The 27074-nt window shown below is 43.7% G+C and overlaps 1 protein-coding gene across 6 annotated transcripts in view; it reads left to right on the top strand.

Annotated features, from left to right (window-relative positions):
- CERS4 (ceramide synthase 4) overlaps positions 1-27074 on the top strand; it is a 45169-nt gene that overhangs the window by 16808 nt on the left and 1287 nt on the right. For all 6 annotated transcript variants that reach the window (XM_039696715.1, XM_039696714.1, XM_039696713.1 and 3 more), the window contains 9 exons: positions 3808-3981; positions 11174-11291; positions 14254-14372; positions 16519-16576; positions 19033-19083; positions 22886-22978; positions 23604-23732; positions 23985-24091; positions 24458-24614. In XM_039696715.1, the coding sequence (XP_039552649.1) occupies positions 3809-3981; positions 11174-11291; positions 14254-14372; positions 16519-16576; positions 19033-19083; positions 22886-22978; positions 23604-23732; positions 23985-24091; positions 24458-24614 (1005 nt within the window). In that variant the 5' untranslated portion in view covers position 3808. The remainder of the gene's footprint in view (positions 1-3807; positions 3982-11173; positions 11292-14253; positions 14373-16518; positions 16577-19032; positions 19084-22885; positions 22979-23603; positions 23733-23984; positions 24092-24457; positions 24615-27074) is intronic.

Genomic DNA, 27074 nt, shown 5'->3' with positions numbered 1-27074 from the left:
GTGAAATCCACTTTGCCAATCTCCTCTTGGTGCACTATGGGCTCGGGAAGTGCCAAAGCCTTGTCCTCCCTTACCCCACGGTGTAGCTGTGATACTTCTCTGGTTTTGATTTCATCCTTACATGTACCTTTCTACAACCAACCTAAAGCTGTTCTTTCAGCATTTACTATTTTGTTGGCTGTTTGTGAAGTCCTTCTGTTGCTCTGTCAGGTGTTTCCCACTGTCATTTGTTGTCCCTGTTCTTGCTGAGCTCTTTGTGAGGGGGTTTCTCTGTTAGTCCTGTGTTCAGAGCTGAAGGGCTTGGTTCTGCACGTTACAAAGCTACAGCACAGCACAGATGCTATGTGAAGTGTAAAAAACTTCTGAGAAAGAAATGGGCCCGCTTACACTTCTCTGTGGGTGCTCAAACGGCCTTTTAGACACACCATTGTCTTCAGCTTTCCAGTAGCCTTGAGAACTTGACCTGTATAAATTGCAAAAGATATATGTGTTGCTTAATATAGTATCCTTTTCTGTATTTTTGGGGTTTTTTGTATTTTTTGTTCTGTATTTTATGCAATGTGTAAAGACTGCTGCAAAGATGAAGAAATATTCCATGAGGGTGATCCTGGCTATCTGTGTTTGGCACATGAGAGTCAATTAGGTACTGGCTATTTGCTTCCTTAGGCCACTGAATCTATATATCCCCCCTAAGCAGACTGGACATCCATTTTGTATTCTCTGAGGACGGAGAGTCCTCCGTGGAGTTCAGCTGCTGTTCTCTGTCAAGTGTGGTTTTGTGTTGTTGCCAGATATATACAGTTCTGGAGGGAAAATGTGGGATTGTGTAGCTGCAAAGCTGGCTGTGATGGCAGCTTTCCTCAGCAGGCCGTCTGAGGAAAAGAAGTCTGCACAGTGGGAAAACCTACTGAAGAAATGTTTTTTGAAGAGCTGAGCCAAGGAGGAAGTGTAATTTCTCCCTGGAGTTGTCCTAGGTATTCCTAATGCTTTTCCCAACTAGAGCTGAGATTTTTAACAGCTGAGAAAGTTTACCAACATTTTGAGGTTGGTATGTTCAATGCCTGTAAAGTTGTTGCAATTCAGGCACCTCACCTTGGTTATCTGGCTCTTCAGGCTGGTATCCATTACTGTCTGAAGTGCACAAGTTGTTTTTGTGTAGTGTCACCATGCTTCATGGTGACAAGATGTTGAATTCATCGTAGGCTAAGCCCCCATACAGTTTGCTTCTACACAAACACATTCTTCTCTAAAAATGTAGACTTTTTATGGAGAAACCTGGGTTTACACAGTCTGTAGGAAGTTTGGGGACATTCTGAAAAAATAGTTCACCAAGGCTTGGGGGTTCAGCACAGCCACGCTGTCCCATGGGCACAGGGCTGTGTCACCCAAGTGGAGCTGTACTGGTGAGTAGCATGTTTACTGAGTAGAAATCTTCTGAAAAGATTTTTTCTGGCAGGTGTGTATGTGTGCTTCAGCTAGCTCTGTCACCAGCGAGCCGTCACCAGCCTCCATGGTCCTGGCTTCAGGTGTTTTTGCTGGAGCACTAAAGGCAAAGGAAGGGAACTGTCCTAAAGGATCCTACAGCCCTGCCAGAGGAACAGTAGTAAATGTTCCCACCTCCAAACAGCCTTGGTGGGGACAGGCAGGTTATACTCTGGGCCCCTGAGAGCTGTAGAGACTCGACTTGGCAGGCAATTCAAAAACTGTTGCATCCTGCTTGTCAGGCTTTTAAAACAGGATTTGAAGAATCTATAAACCCTGTTTATCTCCATTTCGTGTGCCAATGGTTTTTGTCCAGGCATTATCTGGAAGAAGAACTAGAAGAAGGAATGGAGAGCAGCCTGGAAGTGGTATCATAACTGCAGTTTCCAGAGGCCCAGATGCTACACCAGAAAGAAAATATTGTTGATTATTGTCAAACTAAACTCTAGTAAAAGACTTGAATGTTTTTTTCAGTGCTAGTGAAGCCATACTTCCACTTCTTTTGCTTGTAGTTCTTCAGTATATATTGATTTTTAGGAGGATTTTTATGCTGTGGGTTTTACTATGAAAAGCTGAAATCAGGCAGTGCATGGTGGAGGTGAAGACTGCATTTTTCATAAGATAGTTTTCCTTTTTCTTTGGGGAAAAAGGGAAATTTTTCCTACTTTCTATATATGATATATATTTTTCTATAAGTGATTAGAAAGTTTGTATCCGCTTACTATCAATTACGCATATATTTTTAGTCAGCTTTGTCCTCAAACTGAATTGGATGTGCATGTGCTAGGAGAAATTTGTCAAATTTAAAGAAATAGCATCTTGTTCTTCCCTGTTGTAGTCAGATCAAAAGACACATTGAGGGGAATAGTGAAGTCCAAATCAAGAAAAGATGTTACATTTCCTTCCAGTGCCTGAAGGGAGCCTGCAAGAAAGATGGAGAGATACTTTTTACAAGGGCTTGGAGGGACAGGGCATGGAGGAATGCCTTCAAACTGAGAGACAGTAGATTTAGATTAGATATTAAGAAGAAATTCTTCCCCATGGGTGTGATGAGGCCCTGGCTTGGGGTGCCCAGAGCAGCTGTGGCTGCCCCTGGATCCCTGGCAGTGCCCAAGGCCAGGCTGGACAGGGCTGGGAGCAGCCTGGGACAGTGGGAGGTGCCCCTGCCATGGCAGGGGTGGAATGAGATTCAAGGTCCTGTCTAACCTAACCCATTCTATGACTCCATAGTTGTGATTCAGAAAATACCCCTCAGACACGAAAATTGTAGAATGAGTTTAATAGAGAAATTACATCAGAATTAAAGATATCTTCAAAATAAAATGACTGATTAATTTTTTATTTGATAGGCAGTTCTTGCAGAAAACAGGCCAGGCCTTGGGACTGTGCTTGAAGAGAAGCTTTATAATACTTGGGCCAGACACTTAAAATTGTATGCTTTTTCCCTAGTTTCCTAAGGTGGCATTTCCTGTGCACTGTTCTGATTATCTCAATGGGCATTTCATTCCCATTTCCTTCTTTGTGCCTGCACAGTCTGACTTCAGAGCTTGTGTTTGGGATGTTGGTTGTTACCAGCTAAGAATGAGCAACGTGTATTGGAGGGTGGTGCAGTTCATATTTCTGTATGAGGTAGAATTATCTAGAAACAGTATTTGTGTGTTGAATTGTCATATCAACATTCTGTTCTCCATTTTGCTGCTAAATTCACTGATCATATATGTAGATTCCACATTCAAGCATAGTCTTTAAAATTACATTAAGAACCCAGCACAAAATCCACCTAGCACAAAAATTCTTACCTGAAGTACCTTCCTTAATAATTCAAAGCAGAAAGATTATTTTTTTTCTTTTGTAAGGCAAAGTCTAAGTCTCAGAATAATAAGTATAATGCATACACACACAGAGATAATGGAATTACAATCTGTAAATAGAAACAAATAAATACAAAAGATCAAAAACTGAAAAATAAGGATATATACATAAAAAGTAGAGCAGACTTGTCACATTCCCACAATACCAAGCTGTAGAGAGGAATCTCTGAACCAGAGAAGTTTGGCACTAATACTCTCTTGAATTCTGAGGCACTTTTCTCCATTTTACCCCTGTTTTGGTTTGGTGCCAGGAGTCAACATTTCCCAAGCGCATGATAAGGATCTGTGAACAGGTTATCAGCTCCTTGGGCAGTGCTGCGTCCCACAGCTGCTCTGCTTCCACAGCCAGATGCCACCTCAGCAGGGGTGTAATCCTTCCTTGGCTGCACCGGCTTGTGCTGACAGGTTTTCTTGTGTGCAGGGCTCACTTCATTCTGCTCTCTCCTCCTTCCAGGATGGCTCGCTCTCTGTATGAGTGGCTGTGGCAGCACGAGTTCTGGCTGCCCCCAGGAATCACCTGGGAGGACATGCAAGAATCTGAAGACACTCATTACCCTCAGCCTCGTCATCTCCTGCTCAGTATCCCTTTTGCTTTAATCTTGGTAGTCATTCGATGTGCCTTTGAAAGGTAAGTTATTTAATACTGTTTGTGGTTTCTTAGGTGCAGTAAGAGCAGTTTGGGTCCAAAAGCTGGTTTTATTGTCTGTGTCAATGCATGACTGAAGAGGTCCATAGAAACTCCATGTCACAAAGTCTGCTGACATAGATACATTTTTCAGCTTCTTCTTTTCAGCCCTGTATACTGACTAAAGAAGTGTGTTGAATGCAGACCACAAACCCTGTCCTTAGGGTCTATTTGCAAGCATTGTGACTTCGTACACATTAAACAGATTGGTGTAGATGAGGTTTATGTGTGTGTTTTGCTGGTTTGTGTGTGTTGTATGTTACTTGCTGTTTCTGGCTTGAGTGTGGCAGAAATCATGTTAAGACTCCATCACACAGTTAAGTCTCTTTATCTTGGGTGATGGGGATCTGAGTGTTGCACCTGATAGACAAACCTGAACAAGATGCATCAGATTGGGCTGAGCCCTGTGCCTCAGCATCAGCCCTGCCTGGCTCAGGGCTGTGTGTGGTGCTGACCCCCACACAGGGCTGGCAGTGCCACCGCTCTCCTCTGCCAGGGACACACATTTGTAGCTGCTTCCTCTGACTTGAAGTTGCTACAGACCCCTCAGTGCTGGGCTGCCAGGATTTCTGCTCCTCTCATTCTGCTTTTGGGACTGCTTTTTGCAAAGTCTGTGATATCATCCGCCAGTGCTGGCACAAGAAGTTACTCTGACTCAAGGATCTTTCTGGCCAGAACCATTTGCCTGTTTTACACATTACACTTGAGGATAGAAAATTTGGGCCTTATGACAAAAGTATAGCAAGAAATCCTGCAGGTGTCATTAACTCGAGTTTAATCATTAAAGTCCTGAACTGGTGGCATTGCTTTATGAGTTTGGTCAGTATTAATGTGGTTGGTGACACATGATTTGCTGGTAGAAAACTGAGATTTACTACAGCATTAACTGTTGTTAATACTGCAGCGCAAGTCCCCTTCATGATTTTGAATACACTTTAAAGTGTTTTTTCAGTATATTCAAAACCCAGTACTCTTAGTAGCTCTCTGAAAAGGTAATAATTTGAAATCTTCCGTGATTTTAAGTTTAGAAAGAGGGGAAAATGACAATTTAAAAAAACATTTTATCATTCTTTTTTGAAAAGTGGCTGCACAACAAAATGGAAATGGACTTTTCTGTAGACTAAAAAGATGTTTCTTCTGCACATTCTCTGTGACACAAGGGTAGCTTGGAAAAATGTATAGAAGTTGAAATTCAGAGCTCTCCTATAAGAATGTTTTTATCTAAAAATACTGGCTGTAAGTTGGGGTATTTTATTAAAACTGTGTTAATAATTAGTGAAATAATAATTTTAGGATGATACAAGATTGGAATTACAATCTCCTCTTTGCAAAAAATATGTTCAGTGTGCATTCCATAAATTCCATGGGTTTTGTTGTGCACTTTCCTGGGGAAATGGGCATCTTGGTTAAATCTATTCACGTGGAAACCCAGGTGCTGTAGGTAGCCATTAAAACACAAGTGACTCACATTTCTTCCCTGCTGGTGCAGGGACCTGGCTGGATTCTGTACTCCTTCAGGTGGGCCCTGCTGGTCAGTGACACAGATGTGCTTCTGATGTGGAGCTGGAAGTTGGCCCATGTGCCACTGACTGCCCCTTGGCCAATTTATGGCTCCCCAGTGCAAGACATGGCCAGGAAGAAGGAGGAGCCAAACTCTTCCCTGTGGTGGCTCATGACAGGACATGAAGCAATGGGCACAAACAGAAATGTACAATGCTCCACTTGCACATGCAAAAACTCTCTTCTTACTGTGACGGCGGTCAAACATTGGAACAGTTTCCCCAGAGGGGGAAGGAGTCTGCGTGGGCAGGGATACACAACACCCAGCTGGACACAGCCCAGGCAGCCTGCTGGAGCAGCAGAGTTGGGCTGGGTGATCTCCAGAGGCCCCTTTTGGCATCTCTGATTCTGTGCTTCTGTGACTCTCTTTGCCTACCTCCTGCCACACCACTCCCAGTCAATCTAAATATCTTTTTCATCTGCTTTTAGATGCCGATGGCCAAGTAAAAAGATTTTTTTCTTTCCCATCCAAGTGCTGCCTCAGCTGGGAGTGTTTCCACAGGCCTAGTCCTACTCATTAATTTTAAAGCTGTTTTGATTCACAAACTTCATTAAATAAAAGCTGCATGTCACACCCTTGAAAAAGATAACATCACAAGCCCATTTTACAGGTCCAGGAAACCTATAATCATAGCACTATTTTACCTATGCAAATTACAAGCCGGTGTTCTGAGCTGTATTCTTGTTTGTCCTAACTCTGCAGTAATTTATTTCAGCATGACTTTTTCTCATTCTGAATCATTACTGTTTCACATCCAGTTCATCCTGAAGAAGAAAGCTTCCCCTGGGAAGTGTGAATCCAGCCTTCAGTTTCTCCATTGCCTTGTCTGTATCTTTAAACAGTGGCACTGGCCCTGTTTAAAATCATTTACACCAAGTTCGAGAATTGCAGAAGGAAATGTGTGTTTATTTCTCATTTTCTGTGTAGATAACCCTGACTGTATATCTTTGGACACCTGGTCTGCAGATTGAAATGAGTGGCTGTAACTAGTAGACAGGTTTGGGTTTGGTGGATGTACTTGCCCTCTGGCAGTTTATTCTACCCTCAGCCATCACCAGCTATTACCTGCAGCTCTGCATTGGGTGAAAATTTTTTTCTCTCTAGATAGTTCCTGGTGGTGTCTGCTTTGGGATTTCAGACATGTTATAATGTGATTCATGTGATTTAACTGTCAGAACTCCAGGTAAATAATAAGAGGCAGAGGAAGTCTGGAGCATTTTCTGCAACGTCTGCATCAGCCACTGTGCTGGGACCAATTGTTTCATCCGTTTTTTAGGCATTAAACTTGTGAAAGGATGGATTTTCCTCTCCTTTGCACCGGCTGGCTGAACTGGGGCAGAATGAGACAGCAACATCCTTCTAAGAGCCAGCGATGCTGGGGATGAGGTGGTGGCTGTGGGAAGAGGATCTGCGGTGTCTGGGTGTGCCCTGGGAGAGATGAGGAGGTTGTGGGTGCAGCCCTGGGGGAGAAGAAACAGCTCACACGTTGTGAAGCAACTCCCCTGTGAGCTGGTTTGTGCTGAGGAGGTGGGGTAAGGTGGATTCAGTGCTGCAGAGTAGAAAGCCCATTTCTGCTGCAGTGCTGAGCTATGCCACAGTACTGGGGCAGGAACTGGGGGAAGCAGTTAATGATGTCCTAAGAAAAGAGAGGACCTAGAACTTGGGAACCTCCCCTGTTCCTTTACTGTTTCCAGATTGCACTTGTGAGTAGGAGATACGTCCTGCCACCAAAACTTGGAGCTTGATTTTACTTAGCAGAACTTGTCCATGGACATAGTCCTGAAAGGATGTTGGCTTCTCTTCTAGTTATGTAATTTTTAAGACCATTTCTGTAAAAATCAAGTTCTTGGAAAGCTATGATTCTGAAGGAATATTGCAAAGTGTTTCTTGCCTGCATGGTTAGTAAAATGTGGCAGCTAAAGTCCTTTGAGAAACAGTAAAGCCATTGAAAACCAGACTTTACATACAATTTTTGGTTAGTCTGATTTTGGACTTGTCCCGGGATTTTTGGGTATTGGGCAATTGAAAGAAATTGTCAGTGAATTTGAACCCACACAGCTCCCAGATTTCACTAGAAGAGGATTTTAGTCCAAAATACTAGATCTCTTTGTGGGAGGATGGTGCCAGGATGTGAGCCATATGTTGTACATTTAAATAAATGGACGCTCTTGATCAGCCAGGAACAGATACTTGAACTCAAAACCAGAAGAAGGAAAGGACACCAATTCTGAATATTTTATTTTGAAATGTATCTTTCTAAAGTTTATTTTCCACAGAGACTTTTGTTGTTGATCAGTAATCAGGAGGGATCTGGAAAGAGTTTCCTGTTAAGGTGTTACAGGTGGGGCTTGGTGCAAGGATGAGGGACACATTGCAGCATTTAACTGAAAATGGACCTGACTCAGTTTGGACAGCAGCACTGTAGTGAATCCAGGCCTTGTGTCAAACAGAACAGTTAGCTTAACTGGTGTGAAACATTCTCCTGCAAGCAGGAGAAGGCAGAGACTATGCCAGGAGCAGAGCAATAGCCTTCTGCCAAAGGAAAGCTGGAGGCCAAAAGAGACTGTGCAGTTTAAAGAACAGAAGTTTGGACTGCTGCTGTCACTGGTTCTGCATTTCTTTGTACTTGAAGGTATTTGCAAGTGGCACCCTTATAAATAATATTTTAAAAAATCCACCCCCAAAGTTAAATTATTTATTCACACTAACTCTAAAAGCCTCTGCAGAAGGAGTGTAGCCCACTTTTGAAAGGTGGGAGAGTAGCAGTTTAAGCCCATTCATGGTAAATCCACTTAGTTTCAGCTCAAGGAGATTTTGCACAAAACAGCTTGTTCTGTGGTTACTGAATGAAGTGCCTTGGTGAGACCTCTGCCAAGTAAAACATGGAGTGAGAGGTGCTCACTGGTGGAGTTGTAGGCTGGTGATAAGAATCATCTCCCTGACTATGTCTGACTCTGAGAGGGGCACAGTTTAGTCCTCAGATTTACCCTGAGAGCTGATAAAGTGCCATGATAAGGCTGTCCCTGCCACTGAGATGATATATCTGTGATGTTGAAATCAGAACAAGCATCATCCTTTTAGGGCTGTGCTTGGAACAGGACTTAACTGAGAACTGAGTCAGAGCATACAGCCAACACATGCAAATGTCCCTTAGGAAGAATTTCAGGCCTTGGTTTCCCAATGATGTTCCAATAAAAGTAGGATTGGTTCCATAAATCATGGGTATACTCAAAACTTCAACAACAAAGTAATTGTAACTGGTTACACCCTGATTTCATCCACTGCAAGTGGCTTGTTTCTGTTACAGTGAGATTTTATGCCATGACCATAAGAAATCAGGAAATATAGAAAAGTCAGGGATTAAACAAAATTAAGACATTTTTCTGGACACTTTTCAGTAAAATAAATTTATTGGCAAGCTGCATTGACACCTGATATTCTCTTTGTTTAATGTATCTGGAAAATGTCATACATTTCAGTTCCCAATATGGCCTGATAAGAAGTGGCAATAAGGTTGTTTTCAACAATAGAATTGATTACATCTTCCTCTTCAGAGGTGCTTGTATTCATGCCTGTTCTTTGAAAAGAGAAAGATCAGGCCCACTGTTTAATATAAGAACCAAGATATCTAGTGCAGAGCTTAAGGTAGATTTTTTTCCCAACTTCAGTGGAGTTACAGATACTACTGAAATACTGTCTTATTGTTCTTAGCACAGGACTTGCTGGTCCAGTATCACTCATTAAACAAATCACTTCATATAGAAAAAAGTCATTAGATGCACTTAAAACATTTCTTGAGAGCAGTCAGAGCCAACCCAGAATTCCCACTGATGGCTATATTCCTTTGCCACCCAGCAGCAGTGCCAGGGTGGTGCTAAATTTCACTGAAACTAGTCAGTGGTTTTGTGATCACTATGCCTCTTGTTGCCAGCAAGCACACGTAGCTCTGGCCCTTCTTTTATGGTAGAAACATGTAATTTTCGTTGGTCTTGGTAAATTTTTGAATGTTCCTATAGCCAGTGATGCCAAAGGAATTTCCCAGAGATAATGACAAAGAACAGTTGATACACAGGCAGGTGGGTTGGCTGTGCAAAAGAAAAGTGAGAGCTGTTATATGAGTGAGCAAAATGTGTACACATTCTGTGGTTTAACAGAAGTTACAGCATTCCTTAGGCAGGGGGTCTTTTTATAATTATTTTTTTTAATACTTGTTAATTAAATTAAGAAATGAATTCTTGAAAAGAAAACTTCTAAAAGACCCATCTGGGTGATTCTGGACCTGAAATAGTCCCTAAAGACATGCACATGGAGTATAAGCTCTGTGCCTGTCAGAAAGCACAAGTAACCACACCAAGTAATCACAGCCATAAATATACACCATACTATTTTGAAGTAGAACACCTTTACACACCTACACAGTGAAACAGTTTTTGCAGCTTTTTTAAGCAAAGTGAAAGAAAAGAATTCTTCTTCTGTGTCCAAATCATTAGGGAGAATGGATCAGAGGACTTGGCTGGACATCAGGAGTGACCAGGCAGAGCAGGTGTGGGGCTCAGCACTCACTGCCTCTGCTTGGTGCTGTCAGCTCAAACCAGCTTCAGCACCAGTTTGCAGTAACACAGAGACACTTACCCAGTGCAGTGTGTAAAAGGGAGCAGTTAATAGGAACAGCTAATTATTGAGAAATTAAAGAAAAAATCAGATTATTTGGATATTAAAAAAAAAAAAGTTTGACAAGTTTCGTCTTTGTGCTGTATTTATGCAGGATCTCACTTCACACCTTCAATGAGGATGTTTCCTGCTGCAGAGGTAGAGAAGAGTGTTGGTAGTAGAGGAGTTGAGTAGTTGAGCACAGGAATTCTCTGAACAGTTTTCCTTGGGTAATTTTTTTCTATTTATGCAGGTTTTTTTGGTTGTGTTTTTTTTTTTTGTTTGTTTGTTTGTTTTTGTTGGTTTGGGGGTTTTTTGCTTTATTTCACTGTGAAAGACTGAAGATGCAAACATCAGTTGCTTGTGACAAGGTTTCTAGTTGCCATGTCCTTATTTTGCAACGGTATTTGATTTATATTGGGAAACATGGGGGTAAGTTACTCCGGGAAAGACCAAATGGCTTCCTGTTTCAGCAGGGCATTTCTTCTGCATTAATAATACACCTCTGGCAGAGCCTCCCTCTTGACCCTGAGCCAAGGCCTGAGTTCAGGTGGATGTCGTGTATGTTCCATGTTCTAGATCAAGCAGGGAACATCCTGTAGGCCTTATCACCACTGTGGTTCTCCCCATCAGCTCCAAGGACACCAGAGACTCGTGACTGGTGATTCAGAAGCTGACAAAGGAGGATATCACATTTGCCAATCTCGTGTAATTTTGAATATCTTAGCACAGAGCTCAGAGCAGTAGGGTGCAAGTCCAGCAGTTTCTACTGTAAGTTTGTGATTTTATCTGCTCATCATGATACTCATGTTTAGATTCACATGTAGGAAGCAGCTGTTATGTACTGCATCATATTTTAACAGTGCTGCAAAATCAGAAATCACTGATCTCTTTTTGGCTGACCCTTTATGTTTTCTTTTGCAGAGCCATAGCCCTGCCCCTCAGTAAAAAGCTGGGTGTGAGAGACAAGCAGAGACCAAAAGCTCAGCCCAACCCTGTGCTGGAAACATTTTATAGTACCCGCCGCAAGAACCCTAAAGAGGTGAGTCCCTTCTTTCTTTGCTGTCCTGTAGATTTCCTGTAGAAAATCCCATTTGGAATCCTGAAGTTTAGCAATGCCATTCATGTCTGGAAGCTCCAGAAAGGAAAGACTGTAGCATGGTTACCTGAGAGCAGCCTGCCAGGAGGGTCCTCCTGCCATGCCATCAGCTCTGAGTTCTGCTTCTGAGCAGCGGGAGGAAGCTGCTCCCGAAAGGAGCAGTGACAGCTCCTGTCCCTGCTTACCCCACATTCAGCACAAGCTGCAGCACCCGTGTTCAGGCTCTGCCTGAACATCAGTGACACCTTCTTACTGTGAGGGTGCCCAGGGAGGTTGGGAATTTATATCCTTGGGAAAACTCAAAGCTCTCTGGACGTGGTCCTTGACACCTGGCTCTAGGCTCCTCTGTTTGAGCACGGCCCATTGGACAAGGTCATCTCCGTGGTCCCTTCCAACCCCAGCCATTCTGTGATGGCTTCTTTTCATATACTGGCAAATCCTGAAAAAAAATCAGCTACCTTGAGCTCCCACATTGCTATCTCTGCAGCTCAGCCAATGTGTCTTGCTTGATCTCGTAGTCCTGGACTGGGTCATTCTGTTGCCATGCAGTCCATGAGTTTGAGATTGGCCTTGCAAGAAGCCAGAGTCTTGGCCACCATCACAGAGATTGTGAGGGGCTTCAGAAACCTGCAAACACAACTGGTGGGTAGTTTTCCCCTGAGGAATAAGAAAAGTGTTTTTCAAGAAATTGGAAAGATGACCCAGAGTTATAATGGCTGCTGCTGATGGTAAAAACCACTAGCAGGATTATGAATTGTCAGGCAATATTAGAATTTAACCTGGTCAGGGAAGTCCCTGAGTGTGAACTCTGTGGTAGGGAAAGCAATTTGATTTTATTTCAGCTTGGTTTTGTCGACTTTCTCTCGGCCTTAAAGCAACTGCTGTGAACTCTTATAGAGGATGGGTGAGTAGGATGCTCACCATGGGTTCCAGTCCCAAGGAACAATCCTGCTCCAAACACATTGCTTCACCAAGGCCGTTGCAGCATGGTTTTGCTGCAGTGGGGCATGAGAAGCATCAGGACGTGCAGTACCAGATCAGAAATAAAGGAAAAGAGGCTAAAATTAAAATGCAGGCATTGATCTGGGTAGTGCAGCCAGCCCATCTCTGCAGCAGTGGGAAGGTGCTGCTCATGCCGGCTGGATGGTGACAGGGAGGGCGACAGACTCCTGCTTTGAGCCCCGCTGAATCCCAGCTACCAGCAGCATGGAAACAAAGAGCAGCACCACGGGTCCTGGGGTAACTTTATTCGATGGTAAAACTTCCCCTCTTCAGCGTCCCAGGACCCTGAACTGGGGGCAGACAGTGACTTATATATGGGGGCAGGTCTCAGGGGAGGATACAATCTTTAGAAATCAGGAGAATTGGGAGTGAAAAACAAGGCTGGGAATACAATGTATAAACCAATAAAGAATTTCAAGGGAGGAGAACATTTTCAGTGAGCTAATAAAGTTTGGAGAAATACAAAACTGACAGGAAAATTTCTCAAAAGAATGCAGGCTGGGGAAGAGACTGGCATTTAATGAAAGGAAAAGTAAAAAGATTCTGGGAAAAGGGCAGGGACAAAAGGAACAGCATAAGGAAACTACAAAATTGCAAATCAAACAGTAAACATACCAGTAAAACAAAAACACAACAGGAAGGAGTGTTCTGAGGGACACTTGACAATGTGGTTGACTTTCCTCTTGCCTTTCTGTCCCCAGAATCCAAACACTTCTCAGTATAACTGCTTCTATGGCAGAGATCTAACTCAAGACCTGGCTTTGCCAGCAGGTTTTTCCCGCAGCTCTTCTTGCACCCCTGTTGCACTGAAGTGGTGTTTTTCTCCCAGCAGATCTGGGATACTGGCACAGATCCTCACCCAGAGACAGCACTATGAGGTGGAGCAGGAACTGCTGCTGGCTCTCTCCACTCACTGGGGACACCTCAGCCAGTGTACTGGCTCCCCTCCCCTCTCATGAGCTCTCAAACCACTGCTTAGAGGCAGCTTTTACTTGTCCAGTGCAATATGAGATTTTGCAGTTCTTGGCAGCCATTTCTTGGGAGGAATTCCACATGATGGAGCAGTTGGAAAATGTAAATCAATATCTCCATTTGTCTCCACCTCCAGAACAGGGCTCATAAAACAGCACATCTGAAAGCAGCACATCTGAAAACTGGTAATCAACTGGTAATCAACTTATTTTTGTACAGCATGCTCAAAGTATGTAGGCCACTCTCACATGATACCAATTCATGTAAATACATTCCATGAAAAACTATTGCTTTACTTAAAAAATAAGGTTATCCATGATGACACTTCCAAGTAGGAATATAAAACATGACAAACTCTTAACAGCCTAAGGACAAGAAGGAAGGTAATTGCAGGATTTCTGTGAGTTATATATTGAAGAATTACCCCTAACAGGTTTACCACAAGAGGAGAATATCCAGTAGGAAAATGATGTTGCTCCTGCTCATTACATCCACCATGATACTGCATCAGAATTGCTGGCAGGCGTGACAAGATTCAGTGCAGAACCATAAAATATGATTTACGCTGCAGTGATCTTTATTGGAGTGACAGATTTTAAGGATTTGGTCCCTGAAGACAGGGTGAGGAAGTGATTAGGCAACAAACTCTTGTGAGGAGACAAGACCAGTTTGAAACTGGGGAAGTTAACATAAAAAATGAGAAGTTTCAACATTAGTATTTACAACCAATTGATTAGAGGGGAATGAAAAGATTTTCTGCTATCCAAGATCTTTACACTAGGAATGGACAGCTTTCAGTAAAGATGCCTTAGCCTGAACAGACTTAGGCTGGCCAGGGGCTCCAGCTGGGCTCTGTGGTGGGTCAGATGAGATATTGCCCTCTCTGAACTTTGAATCTGAATCTGAGCCTGCTGCCTCACCTGTTTTCCAGGGTGAGCTGCTCAGTTTAGCCAAGCAATGTGACCTGCCAGTGAGGAAGGTGGAGAAGTGGTTCCGGCACCGGAGGAACATGGACCGGCCCAGCCTGTCCAAGAAGTTCAGCGAGGCCTGGTGAGCAGGAGCACAAGCCATGAACTCAGTTTTCACCGGAGCTGAGCTCCACAGACAGCTCGCTGCCTCCCCCTGCCCTCCATCCCTCCTCAGAGATCCCAGCTCCCTGTCTGCTCTCTGTCCCTATGCAGAGAGATCCCAGCTCCCTGTCTGCCCTCCATCCCTACTCAGAGAGATCCCAGCTCCCTGTCTGCTCTCCATCCCTATGCAGAGAGATCCCAGCTCCCTGTCTGCCCTCCATCCCTACTCAGAGAGATCCCAGCTCCCTGTCTGCTCTCCATCCCTAAGAGAGATCCCAGATCCCTGTCTGCTCTCTATTCCTATGCAGAGAGCATCTTGGGTCTTCCCTGACCCACTTGGCTCTGCTATTACTCTCTGCTGCCTCTCTGTTTTGGAAACATTTCCTGCTTTTCCCCCTTATTTGCAATCCCAAGTCTCCTTTTATTGCTGTATCTTTATTCCTTACTGGTCCCTTGTTTCTGACTTTTCCTGACTTTGTCACACTGGCATCCTGCTTTGACACATATTTGAACCTGAAAAACTCTCTGCTGTTTACATCTTAGTGCTTTGCTGCTGCTTCAGTACCTACTAAAAAGGCATCCTTTCTGTTTCCCTCCCCATAGTTTCCCTTTCTGCATAGATTCCTTCTGCTGCACCTTTTCTGCAACTATTTTGCACGCTGTTGCTTTCAAAAGCTACAGGCTGGATTGGATTCTGCTGTCATTTGCTTTCAGCATCTTGAAAGTCACAAACCAGCACCCTTCCACAGGAGTGGAAGTTTGTGAGCAAAGAGCAAAAACTGCCTTGCAAACAGCTGTGTGGAAATCGTCCTTTTTATGTGGAGGCACAAAATAAATCCCAGGACAGATACATTTGAATGTCAGTCCTGGCTCAGCTTTCCACAGAAAAGGAGGATTCTCCACAGGTTGGTTGGAATGCCTCATTTACAAGGGGCTGCTCTGCTGTTTGTGTAAGGAGTTGGGTTCCCCAGGAAAGCCACATAAGCAAAAGAAATCATTAAATACCTGGAGTACTATTCATCTATCTAAAAGTGTGTATCTTATCCATAGGCTAGGCATGAACTTCGGGCTCATCAGTATGTGCTCCACTGAACACTCCACCTGTACTTTGAAACCCCTGCCTAAAAACCCTAATTGAAAAAGAAGAAAAGGATGTGTATTAATTATTTATAATATTCCATATAGTTACAAATATTTACAGAAACAGTGAATAAGGAGTTGTAAAGGAACAATGTTTATTCTGCCTCCATCTGGATGAAATATCAGCTCTCCCTGCACTCTGATGACTTGTAGTGAATAGTAAAGTAGGAAATAGTAAATCCTTTTCTGCCTCAGCCCACTGAGGACAGAGTCCTTCCCCCATCCCCTGTCACCATGTGCAATCTGTAGACAGAACATCTCTCTGATGTGACAGAGCAGCTTTACAGAGTTTATTTTTGTCTTGGAATTCCTGGGGCTTTCATTGACAGGTGGAGTCTCTCAAAATGCAGTTATGTCTGAATTGTTATGGAGATTTTTTTGAAATTAAAGGACTCATTTAGACAGTTTTACTCCTTTTAATATTTCCTGTGGTTCATTTATTAATAACTTGTTTATTTGGTTAGGTTGAAATTCCCCCTATTCCTTACTATATGTGTGAATATTCAGGTGACATGCCTCTGTCCACTGATCTGGACAAACTGTATGTACTTCTGCGTGGGTTTAATGTTGGAAAATAATTTCTGGCTCCTCAGTGAGCCAAACATGACAGTAATTAGTTACTATACATGATAACATATCTAGTAGGCTGGATCTCTTAAGGCCTAGGAGAGAGATTGGCATTGTTTCACTTTTACAAATGCATCTGCTACTGCTGGGAAGCTTTGGGATTATTCTCCTCAGGATTTCAGTCAGCAAGATTCTTGTGTCCTCTGCCATCTCTACAGAAAAGGAATTGCTCTTTGTGAAGTCTGTGAAATGTGCTGGTAAAATGCAAAGAGTTGCTCCTGTTCTGCTCAAACCTTGAACATACTAACGTGTCTTTGCCTTAATCGTGTAATTATTTTAATTAGTGTGAGGATACACAAACTTGCGGGTCAGGGGTTAATTAATGGGATTCTAATGCCCTTTGTTTTGTTTGTTTGTAGCTGGAGATTTACATTTTACATCACTTCTTTCTTCACTGGACTCGCTGTCCTGTACGATGTGAGTACACATGCAGTCACTTTCTGTTCTACCCAGCCTATGCCTGCAAGAATGGCAGAGTTTGTTGTCAAACATGCCTTTGCAGATCTTCTTCGAGGGGTTTATTCTGCCTACAGGTTGGTGTAGATCTCCTGCACAGCACACTTAGGAGACCACAGACATACTGGGCTGTGTTTATTTTAAGGACTCCAGAACCAAGATGTTTCCTCTTCTTCTGGCAAAGCAGAAGGCAGCTGGGATTGTATAAAAGTAAATTTCTGCAGGGTAGGAGATAGAACACTTACCTAAGCTGGAAGCTGCAGGGCCTGTTTGTGTATTGTATCCAATACCTCTTTAAGGTAAATAAATTTGGCTTCCTTTGGAGCATGGACTGCAATTTAATAATTTTATCTGCTAATTTTGTTTTCCTTACCCAGGATGTGATTGGTTCAAGCTCATGCCTCAGCCTTTTCTCTAATTTGATAAATAGTGAGTTCTCTTGATGCAATTTGTACTGGCTCATCAGGCAGAAGTGGTAAGAGGAGCCATGGGTGTGCTCTTGTCCCTGAGCTGTGTTCACTGAGCTGGGACTAGGGCACTGGCCATCTGCTGCCTCTGTTTTCGAGGTTCCCCTGACTCTTTTGCTGTGTCTGGCTCCCTGGGTGAGCTTTGCAAAAGTCTTCTGGTCTGGTCTGATGAGCTAAATGATGTAAAAATGTCCACATCCCAAGGCAGCAGGCACAAACTCTCCTTGTGACCTCTCATTGTAACACGTGAAGGACTTTTAATTTACACAGACTTTCAAGTCAGTTTTTAAGTATGAGGAGAGGATGAGCTAGCTGAGGAGTGAAGGTATCTGAACCCCAGCTGCACTGTTCTGTGAATCTCTACATCAAAACAGAAGACTGTTCTTTGAGACCAGCTATTGAAATTTGGTCTGGATGATCTGCTTAGCATTGTACAAGAGCCCTATGGCAACAAGGGACAAAATCATATTCTTCAGCATGTTGCCTGTCCATTATATGGATGAAATAGCATTTTCACTTTTTGTAACCCATGTCTTTATTCAACACACATCTTACAATTTTCACAAAAAAAGGGAGACATCCATCCTACAGACAGCACCTCTAGATCCTGTAGCAAATGTTATTCCATTACCTAAATTGTACTGAAATGACTACTTTGAAAAGAAGGACAAAGAACCAACACGTTCTAACTAACATGCATATATACCTGTGAGATTTTTCTGACTTTCACATGTTTACTTTATTAACTGAGTAGCTTTTAAACATGTGTTTGTTGTTGTGAAACTCCCTTCTTTCTTTAGGAAAAAAGCAAATGTTTAAATTCTGCATTAGTAGTTTTGGACTGATAGCAAAAACCTCTGTCTGTAAGTCAGTGAAACAGCCTGTAACAAAAGAAAGTTATCTTCCAGTAGGCCACCAGAAATCAGCTATATTTGCTGAGAATAGAGGAATGATGAAATTCAGGGATGTGGAGTTCTTTCTAGCTTAGGTAAACAGTATGCCATAGTTGTTTCATGGTTTTTGCTTTGTGCTTTCTGGTTCAATATCACACATCTCTCCTGGTTCTGCACATGTATTTCCTGTAAATTCTATTCCCAACCTCACTCTCAGTCAGCAGGGACTCTGTCTGTTCAAAATTATCACTGCACCTAAACCCACTGCCTCCTGCTTTGCCTCTGTATCGCCCACACACCAGCAGTGCTCAGTGGGAAGAAGAAATGCTGCCTTCTTGCCTCAGCTCTGACACCTGGAGCCCTCTAGAACTTAAAGAAAATTACCCTCATAGGTGTGAGGCATTGCTGTATTCTGTGAGCTCTGACCCACTCTGGGCACAGCTCCAGACAGAGCATGCTCCATGCAGGGAGGACTCTTGGGGACTTTAGTTGCCATGTTTCTATGAAGGTTTCAAAACTGCCAAGTTCTAAATTTTCAAAACTGCCAAGTTCAATTTTCTATTGAACAGAGTAGGATCTTTTCAGAGGTTCATTACTTAACAAACTGCAGCAAACCTTCACTGTTAAAGGAAAAACAACTTACCTGACACACCAGTTTTCAACCTTCTATCCACATATAAGTGTTATTGTCTAAATCACAGATATTCCTAATTAAACACTTGTAAGATTATTTTTAAATGCTCAAAACATCACCACCACATCAAGCGTGTAGAAGTTGGCAAAAAGTTGGGAGAGGTCTTCTCTAAGCTATTTTATTTGGAATGGCTAAATAGTGTGTGAGATTTCAGGCAAATAACCACAATTTAGAAATGTCACAAGCAGATGCAAGTCCTTGTAGTGGCAATCTCTTGGCAATTGGATTCCAGACAGCAAGACCAGCTCTGCCTGTAATAAAACACAACAAAGTCTATAGTTGTAACAAACTAAAGGAATTAGACAACATTAGATAAGAAATGAGCTCCTCTGATATTCTCACATACATGTTTCATTTTTGCAGAAGCCTTGGCTTTGGGACCATAGAGAGTGCTGGACAGGATATCCACAACAGGTGAGTCACACAAGAAGGAAAACTGCTGTTATAAGTCTTGTATTGTGTTTCTGTATTTTTTGAAAATCAGATTATAATAGTGACAAAAAGAGGACATTGAATTAAATTCAGACTCGGAAGACCTAAGAATTCAAAGTCAGACCCTCATCTGGAGACAACAGCTTTGTACCTGCTATCATCTAATGCAAGACAAGATGAATTGGCAAAGCACTTTGTCACTACCAAGAGAAAATGAACACTTATGTTCCAGGGGTTTTGTCTGACACTCAAAGATAGAACAAGACCCCTTGACTATATGTGGAGGTTGCAAACCCATAAAGGGAAAAGTAATGCCCAATTCTAACAGCGTAAGGCACAGGAAATGTAACGGGACTAATGACTGAAGAGTGAGGCAATGCCTTAGAGGATGAGTCTGAACAATTCGAGTATTGCTCAAAAGCAAAAATTTTAGGGGCAAATCTGTAGTTCTGTGTAAAAATTAAGCCACACAAACAAGTGGGGCTTGAATAGGAACATAAGACTGCAAGGATCACTTGGCTCCCTCTGTCTCCTGCTCTGTGCACTTGTGGTACATGTCTTGTCAAAAACAAGGGGAACCTCCATAATGGCACACTGTGATGGACTGACCCTGGCTGGCCACAGTGTGCCCACCAAGCCCATTTTTCTCTCCCCTCCTCAAATGGAAAGGGAGGAGAAAATATAGCAAAAGGTTCATGGGTTGAGATAAGGACAGGGAGAGAGCATCCCTGGTTACCATCACAGGTAACACAGGCTTGACTTGGGGAAAAATTATTTTCATTTACTGTTAGTCAAATAAGAGTAGTTTAACCCAAATCTTAAAAAGCACCTTCCTGCACCCTTCCCTTCTTCCTGGGCTTAACTTCACCCCCACATTCTCTACCTCCTCCCCTGCAGCGGTGCAGTGAGATGGGGAGTGGGGGTTGTGGTCAGTCCATCGCACCTTGTCTCTGCTGCTCCTTCCTCCTGCTCTGGTAGCAGGGTTCTCCAGTGGGAGCCAGCTCTCCATGAACCTCTCCATTGCGGGTCCTTTCCACAGGATGCAGCCCATGAGGAATGGACTGCTCCATCGTTGCTCCACCACAGGTTCACAGGTGCTGCCAGGAGCCTGCCCCAGCACAGTGTCCACAGGCTCAGAGCTTCCTTGGGCCACATCCCCCTGCTCTAGTCAGGGACTAGACCTCCAGGGACTGCAGGTGGATTGCTGCTCCCCGTGGACCTCTGTGGGCTGCAGGGGCATGGCCTGTATCACCATGGCCTGATGGGGAAACTGCTCCAGCACCAGGAGCTCCTTCTCCTCCTCCTGCATTGACCTGAGGGTCTACAGAGCTGTATCTCATTTTCTCACTCCTCTCTCCACACCACTCTTGCCCAGCAGTTTTTTCCCATTCTTAAATACATTGTCCTTGAGCCACTGCCACTATCACTCATGGAGCCAGTGGCAGATTCCATCCTGGAGGTGTCTGGAGCTGGCTCTGTCGGACAGGGAGCAGCTTCTGGCATCTCACAGAAGCCACCTCTGCCCCCACCCCCCTACCAAAACCTTCCCATGTAAATCCAACACACACCCATTTTCCAACATTTGTAACAGCCAGAAAATACCAAAACCAGGGCTGGTCATATCCCACTGGCAAAAAGCAAGTCAAGGACAAACCTGTGTATTAGCAGGAACAACAGATGTATTAATTACAATTCCTACTAAACAGACCATGCTGTGTGCTACAGACAATGACAAAAGAAACACCAGTTCTCCCAAATAGTCTGATCTTCGGGGGGAGAAAAAATAGCTTCTGATCCAGAGCTCCTGTTTGGATAACCTGGAGTGTGACCAGCACATACCAGCTAGGGAGATGTTCACATCCTCCCTGGAAGCCCCAGGGCATCCAGCTGTGCTTCCTCTTATGGCCAATTGCTGGTGCTACAAAGGTAAACAAACTAAAATTTATGAAGGCTGTAAATAACCAGCTGGTATTAGGGAGTACAATACTTCATGTTCCTTTGAAAATGGTTGCAAAGCCCCTTTAGTCATAGTAATTATTTATCAAATAGATTCAGGTTTAAGGAGGTCATATAATGCAACAACAGCAAAAATTGCTTGTTAAGTAATGAGATATTGCTGAGTGGTCTAAGCGTTCCATTTCCCATCTGTAAAAGCCCAGATAATTTTTCCAAAAGAATGTGAATTACATTTCCTGCTGGGGTTGGATTTCACCCCCATTACTTTGATTAAACTGGAAAATTTGTGACAGAGTGCAGGGTATATGAAGCATCTTCATGCCTAAAAAGGGAATGATTTATTCAGCTACTCCTTTTCCACCATAATGAATTGGTATATGTAGTTTCTAAAACTCTGTACTGTCTGCTCAGAAATCAAAATAATGCTGAAGAAATCCTAAAAATATTCATGATCTTCATGGTGGTTCCCTAAATGTTTGACATGGTGTGGAAAAGTTGAATTACTCCTGCTGTTTGACTTCATCTTGGCACAGATGACATTTAGTGAGTGTGTTGTTCAGTTGAACTATTTCCCCCTGTAGCTGCAGGAGCCAGCTTTGTTGATTTGTTGTATTGGGTTTTCGCTGCCTGTTTTTGGTAGCAGGGGGCTACAGAGATGGCTTCTGTAAGAAGTTGCCAGAATCCTCCTCCATGTCCAGCAGAGCCAATCCCTGGTGGCTCCAAGTTGAACCTGCCACTGGCCAAGGCTGAGCCAATTAGAAATAGTGGTAACACCTCTGTGGTAACAGATTTAAAAATAAAAAAGAAAAAGTTATTGCACAGTTGTGTTTGCAGACAGAGAGGAGCAGGCTGAGAACATGGGAGAGGAACAACTCTGCAGACACCAAGGTCAGTGGAGAAAGAGGGGCAGGAGGTGCTCCAGGTGTGGGAGCTGAGGTTCCTCTGCAGGCTGTGCTGAGGACCAAGGTGAAGCAGCTGTGCCCCTGCAGCCCCTGGGGATCCACGGGGGATGCAGAGATCCACCCACAGTCTCTGGAGATCCATGGGAATGCAAAGATCCACCCACTGCCCATGGGATCCTCAGTGGAGGCAGAGACCCACCCACAGCCCATGGGATCCTGAGGGGATGCAGACATCCACCCACAGTCTCTGGAGATCCATGGGAATGCAAAGATCCACCCACAGCCCGTGGAAGAGGAGCCCGCACCAGAGTAGGGGATGCCTGAGAGGAGGCTGTGGCCCTGTGGGAGACCCATGGAGAGAGGAGCCCTGCTCCCATGCTGGAGCAGCCTGTCCTTGAGGGACTGCACCCCACGGAAGAGTGACCCACGCCGCAGCAGTTTGGGAAGGACTGTTTTCCATGGGATGAACTCATGTTGTGCCAGTTCACAGAGAGCTGTTGCCTGTGGGATGGACTCACCCTGGAGAAGTTCATGAAGAACTGTTTTCCACAGGAGGGACCTGGGTAGCTGGGAAGGAGGGAGGGACAAAGGGGAAAGGTGTTTCTAAGGGTTTATTTCACTTCTCATGATCGTGCTCTGATTTTTTTAGCAATTAACTTAATTCATATCTCTAATTAAAGTGTGTTTTGCCCATGACTATGTTTGATGAGCAATCTGTCCTGGTCCTTATCTCAACTCATGAACCCTTTGTTATATTTTCTCTCCTCTGTCCAGCTGTGCAGGGAAGTGACAGTGACTGGTGACTGCCTGGCATCCAGTCAGCATCAACCCACTACAGTTCTCTTTTGCCTTGGAAGGAGTTTTCACTTGCAGCCCTTGCACTAATGTATCTGATGGGTGTTTCCCTGTCTCTCCCTCTCTCACAGCCTCTCCAGCCCTCCCTGTTCTGGTACTACATGCTGGAGCTCTCCTTCTACTGGTCACTGGTCTTCACCTTGCCCTTTGATGTGAAGAGGAAGGTGAGTGGCAGTCTCAGGGGAGAATCAAGTACAAACAGGACACAAGCTGAACACTTAAGAGAGTGTCCTCTAAAAGTATGTGTATAGTGCCAGTCAAGGTTTTGTGGCACTCTCTCCTTGCTCATTCACAGGAATTTTCATTTCCACTCATTAGCTTTCTCTACTCTGGGAAATGGAGAACACCAACCTTGATACAGAAAGGTGCAAAGTACTGCAGAGTTCTCAATCCCAATTTAAAATCCAAATATAAAAATTGTTCTTCTGTAGCTCTTCTAGGCTGCACTAATCATAGAGACAGGAAAAGAGATGGTTCTCTGCCAGTAAAACTGCTTATGTTCCTGGTGCCAGTGTCCCAACAGACAGGGTGCAGCATCAGGCTGGTGGAGAGAATGTTCTTTGTTGTGAAATCCTCAGTTTACACCATGAGCTCTTCATTCCTGGGTCTCTTGGTTGCCTACATTTCTAGAATGCATTTGGTAAAATAATTACATGGGTAAGACTTTGTACGGGGAGGTTTCTTAGTCACTAGGTAGAGAGATATCATTGCTGCCTTCAGGAACCACGCTTGCACTGGGGCAGGAGGTGCATTATGTACTCTGTTCTCTGCTGTTCCCCTTCTCATCAGGATTTCAAGGAGCAGATAGTCCATCATGCTGCAACCATCTTCCTGATCAGTTTTTCATACTGTGCCAATTACATCCGCATTGGGACACTGGTGATGGTGATTCATGATGCTTCTGATTGCTTCCTAGAGGTGAGCCAGGCAGAGCCTAATCAGCAAAGGTGCTATTCAGTCACAGAATGTCCTTCTATCTAACATCAGCCAAGCACTGGGGTATTCCCCAGATCCCTCTGCTGCTCTGCTGACCCAGCCAAGGGTGCCCAGCTGAGAGCTGGGGAGAGCTTGGTTTCTGCATGCAGGCTGTGTCATACCTGTCTCATTAACCCCCTGGAGTGTGTGCAGATGCTGTCTTGGCTGCTGTTTAATTGTTCTTTCTCCTTCCAGCCAACTAAGATATTCAATTACATGAAGTGGAAAAAAACTTGTGACAGCCTCTTTATGATCTTCTCAGCTGTTTTCCTGATCAGCCGCCTGGTCATTTACCCCTACACGTGAGTCTGCTGCAGTGAGGGGACATGGAGAAGCTGCCTTCCAAGAGACAGGACGATTATCTGGGTGCTGCAGCCTTTGTTTTTTTGTCCTGGAGCATGTGTTCCTCCCCTTTGCACATGGGTGCCACATGGCTGTTGCACCTGCCTTGGGGTAAACAAGGCTGCTCTTTGGGTTCACAGAGCAGTCCTGGAGCCCTGGGCCAGTGGCTCCATCCCATGTACTTCGGGTGGGGAACTGATAACTGGGATAGGTAAAGATGGAAGTGGCTGATCTGAAACTTCCTCTGTGACTACAAATTTCTGGAACTTAATTGTGGCCCTGTTAACAATTGCCTTCTCTCCACTGCAATCCCCTTTGTTTTGCAGAGTGCTTTATAACACCTACTATTACTCCATGGAGATATTCCAACCCTTCTTTGGATACTACTTTGTGAATGTTCTCCTGCTAGTTCTGCAGCTGCTCCATGTCTTCTGGTCCTGCCTAATTATTCACATGGTCTACAAGTTCATCATCCAGGGCACGGTATGCATCAGTTTGTACTATCCTTTACATCACATGGGGAGGGAGGGTCCACCTAGACTGCTTGAGAATACAGGGGTCCATCTGGCATGGATTCCTTATTGTTCTATTGAAATTATACATGTGTGTTTCCAACAGTGAGGTGGAAGGAAGCTCAGTTATATTAGGGAAAATTGACCAAAAAATTTTTATGAATCATTACAATGTTGGGTCCACTTCTGATGCTTATATTCAACAAAAATATGGATTGGACTCCAGGAGAGATGTCTGTGAACAATGCCAGTGACATCTGAGTAAAAATCCCAACACTTTGTGCAGTGTGATTTGCATTTGTAACAAGACTGAGAAATCAGTGAAGAGGGAATTGCCGTAACTGGTGAGGTCAGTGCAGAAGTGTTTCCCTTATTGTACAGGATTTTTTATTACAATTGTGTTACTGTGCTGCAGATTTCACACAGTAAGTATTTCTGTCTAAACCAGCCGCTTGAGCTCTTCTTCCAGCAGTGGAGGGCAAGAGGCATGCCCAAATTATGATCCATTCCATACGTCACCTGGCAGTGCTGCTCAACAGGCACAGAGCAACCAGAGATGAGTATCTGAGCTCCAGCTGTATAAACTGAAATGGAATGCATCCCACATCCCATTCTTTCTGGCCTGCAGTATTTGCTGTGAGACCAAAGTGCTGCTCAGCACAAAATTCTTCCCAGAATCAAAACCATGACTAGCCACATGCCAAGGATGCAGTCCAAAGGTGACCAGTCAGTGCCTTGTGGGAAGTGACCTCAGAGCCCAGGATGATTTGTTTTATTAGTATCCAGCTGAGGAATTCTGTCTTACAGGAACTGAGAGGAATCATTAAAGGCTCCTGTTATCCTGATTGTTCCCATTTTCTTTATCTGCCTTCTCTTAAGGCAGCACAGAGCAAATTACTTGCAGATCAGGAAACAGGGCTGGAAATGAAGACACAACTTAATTGTTTTCCTAGTTTTTGTGTGGGCTGAATTACCAGTGCAGTTACTGTAGTGTAAAACGACAAGGTAATACTCTTATTAGAAAGTAAAGAACCATCAGGGAGGAAAATCCTGAAGCATATTCAGATTTTTTCCTATTTTATCTAAAATGGATATGCCAGATTTGATATAAAAATATATTTGAAAACTTTACTGCTCAGTAAAAAGCAAAAAAGAATTGTCCTAAACAGATATGTTTCAATTACAGTACTTAGTAGCCCAAAGCAATATCATCAGGAATACAGGACATTCTCTCTTTGAGAGCCACGAAACTTTTGCTGCAATCAGTTCATGTTCTTCTTGCTTCTTTCTGGTCTCCACGGTTTTCCTCTGGCTACAGGGTAATCTTTACCACCTTCTCACATGATGTTTACTAATCCCAAGTAATTAGAACTCAGCCTAGATCCTGAAGTACAAGTTTCATTCCCTCATAGAGGGAGCAGCTTTATAGTTCCTTTGGGAATCTTGCCAGATTTAAGGCCTCAGTCACATTCTCTGGCTATAAATGGATATATTTAGAAATATTGACTACAATTTGTCCTTATGCTGCAGGTCCAGACTCCTGTATATTTCCTGATCTGTCAGTTCCAGAGCGATCCAAGGTGCAGGTTATTCACAGCAGATACTATCTCCCAGCCATACTGTCCTTGGAGACAGATTGAATTCCGTGCAAATTTAGATTTTTACAAGCATTGTCTGCATCTGGTTGTCGTGATCTTTGGAAAGAGCATGAGCTGAATTAGAGTTCTCAATATGATACGGGAGATCTCAAGAAGAATGGATAGCCATAAATGGAGACTAAATTTCTGGGCAGCACCTGTTTTCCCCTGAGCAGTTTCTAAAGCTGAGGTCACAGAAGGGGTTTGCAGCTTTCCCTCTGCCCAACAAGGAGTGTGACACTGAATTTGTCCCTAATATTGGCATCTTATATGGCAGAGTAGAGACAGCCTGAGAAGCCAGGAAGTGCTGAGCTGCTTTTTTCTAGGCTGTCATTTCATCCCATTATTTCTTTTTTGCCTTCCTTTTAAGGCAGTTAATTAAATACTTACAGAAGTGGATTACAGGTCTCCAAGTCAATAAACAGCAAGAGGGAAAGCCTGACCATAAAACTGAATGCAGTCAGAGTGGAGTGGCTTTGTGTTAAGCCTTTGAGAAGCATGTTTCCAGCCTGTTCCAAGTGTTGTCAGCCTGCAGCCACCCAGGCCATGTAGGCAGAAGTTAGCTCCTTGTCCCTTTTGGAAAGTGTAAAAGAGCTTGATTAACTGCCTCCCCCATCCTTCTCCCTCATGCTATAAATGGACCAGGGCAGCAATGTAGATCTCCTCAGGCTTACACAGTTGTCTTCAGTCCTGGGCATTTGTGGTTTTGTTCTGCTTTGCAGCCTGTAATTCCTAATTTCAGGAATTATGTATATCAGGAATATGTATCAGGATCACAGATGAGATTTCATGAG

The sequence above is a fragment of the Passer montanus genome, unplaced genomic scaffold (assembly GCF_014805655.1).
Source record: "Passer montanus isolate IOZ18808 unplaced genomic scaffold, ASM1480565v1 scaffold114, whole genome shotgun sequence".
Classification (NCBI taxonomy): Eukaryota; Metazoa; Chordata; class Aves; order Passeriformes; family Passeridae; genus Passer; species Passer montanus.
This window is presented reverse-complemented; position numbering and strand designations above follow the sequence as displayed.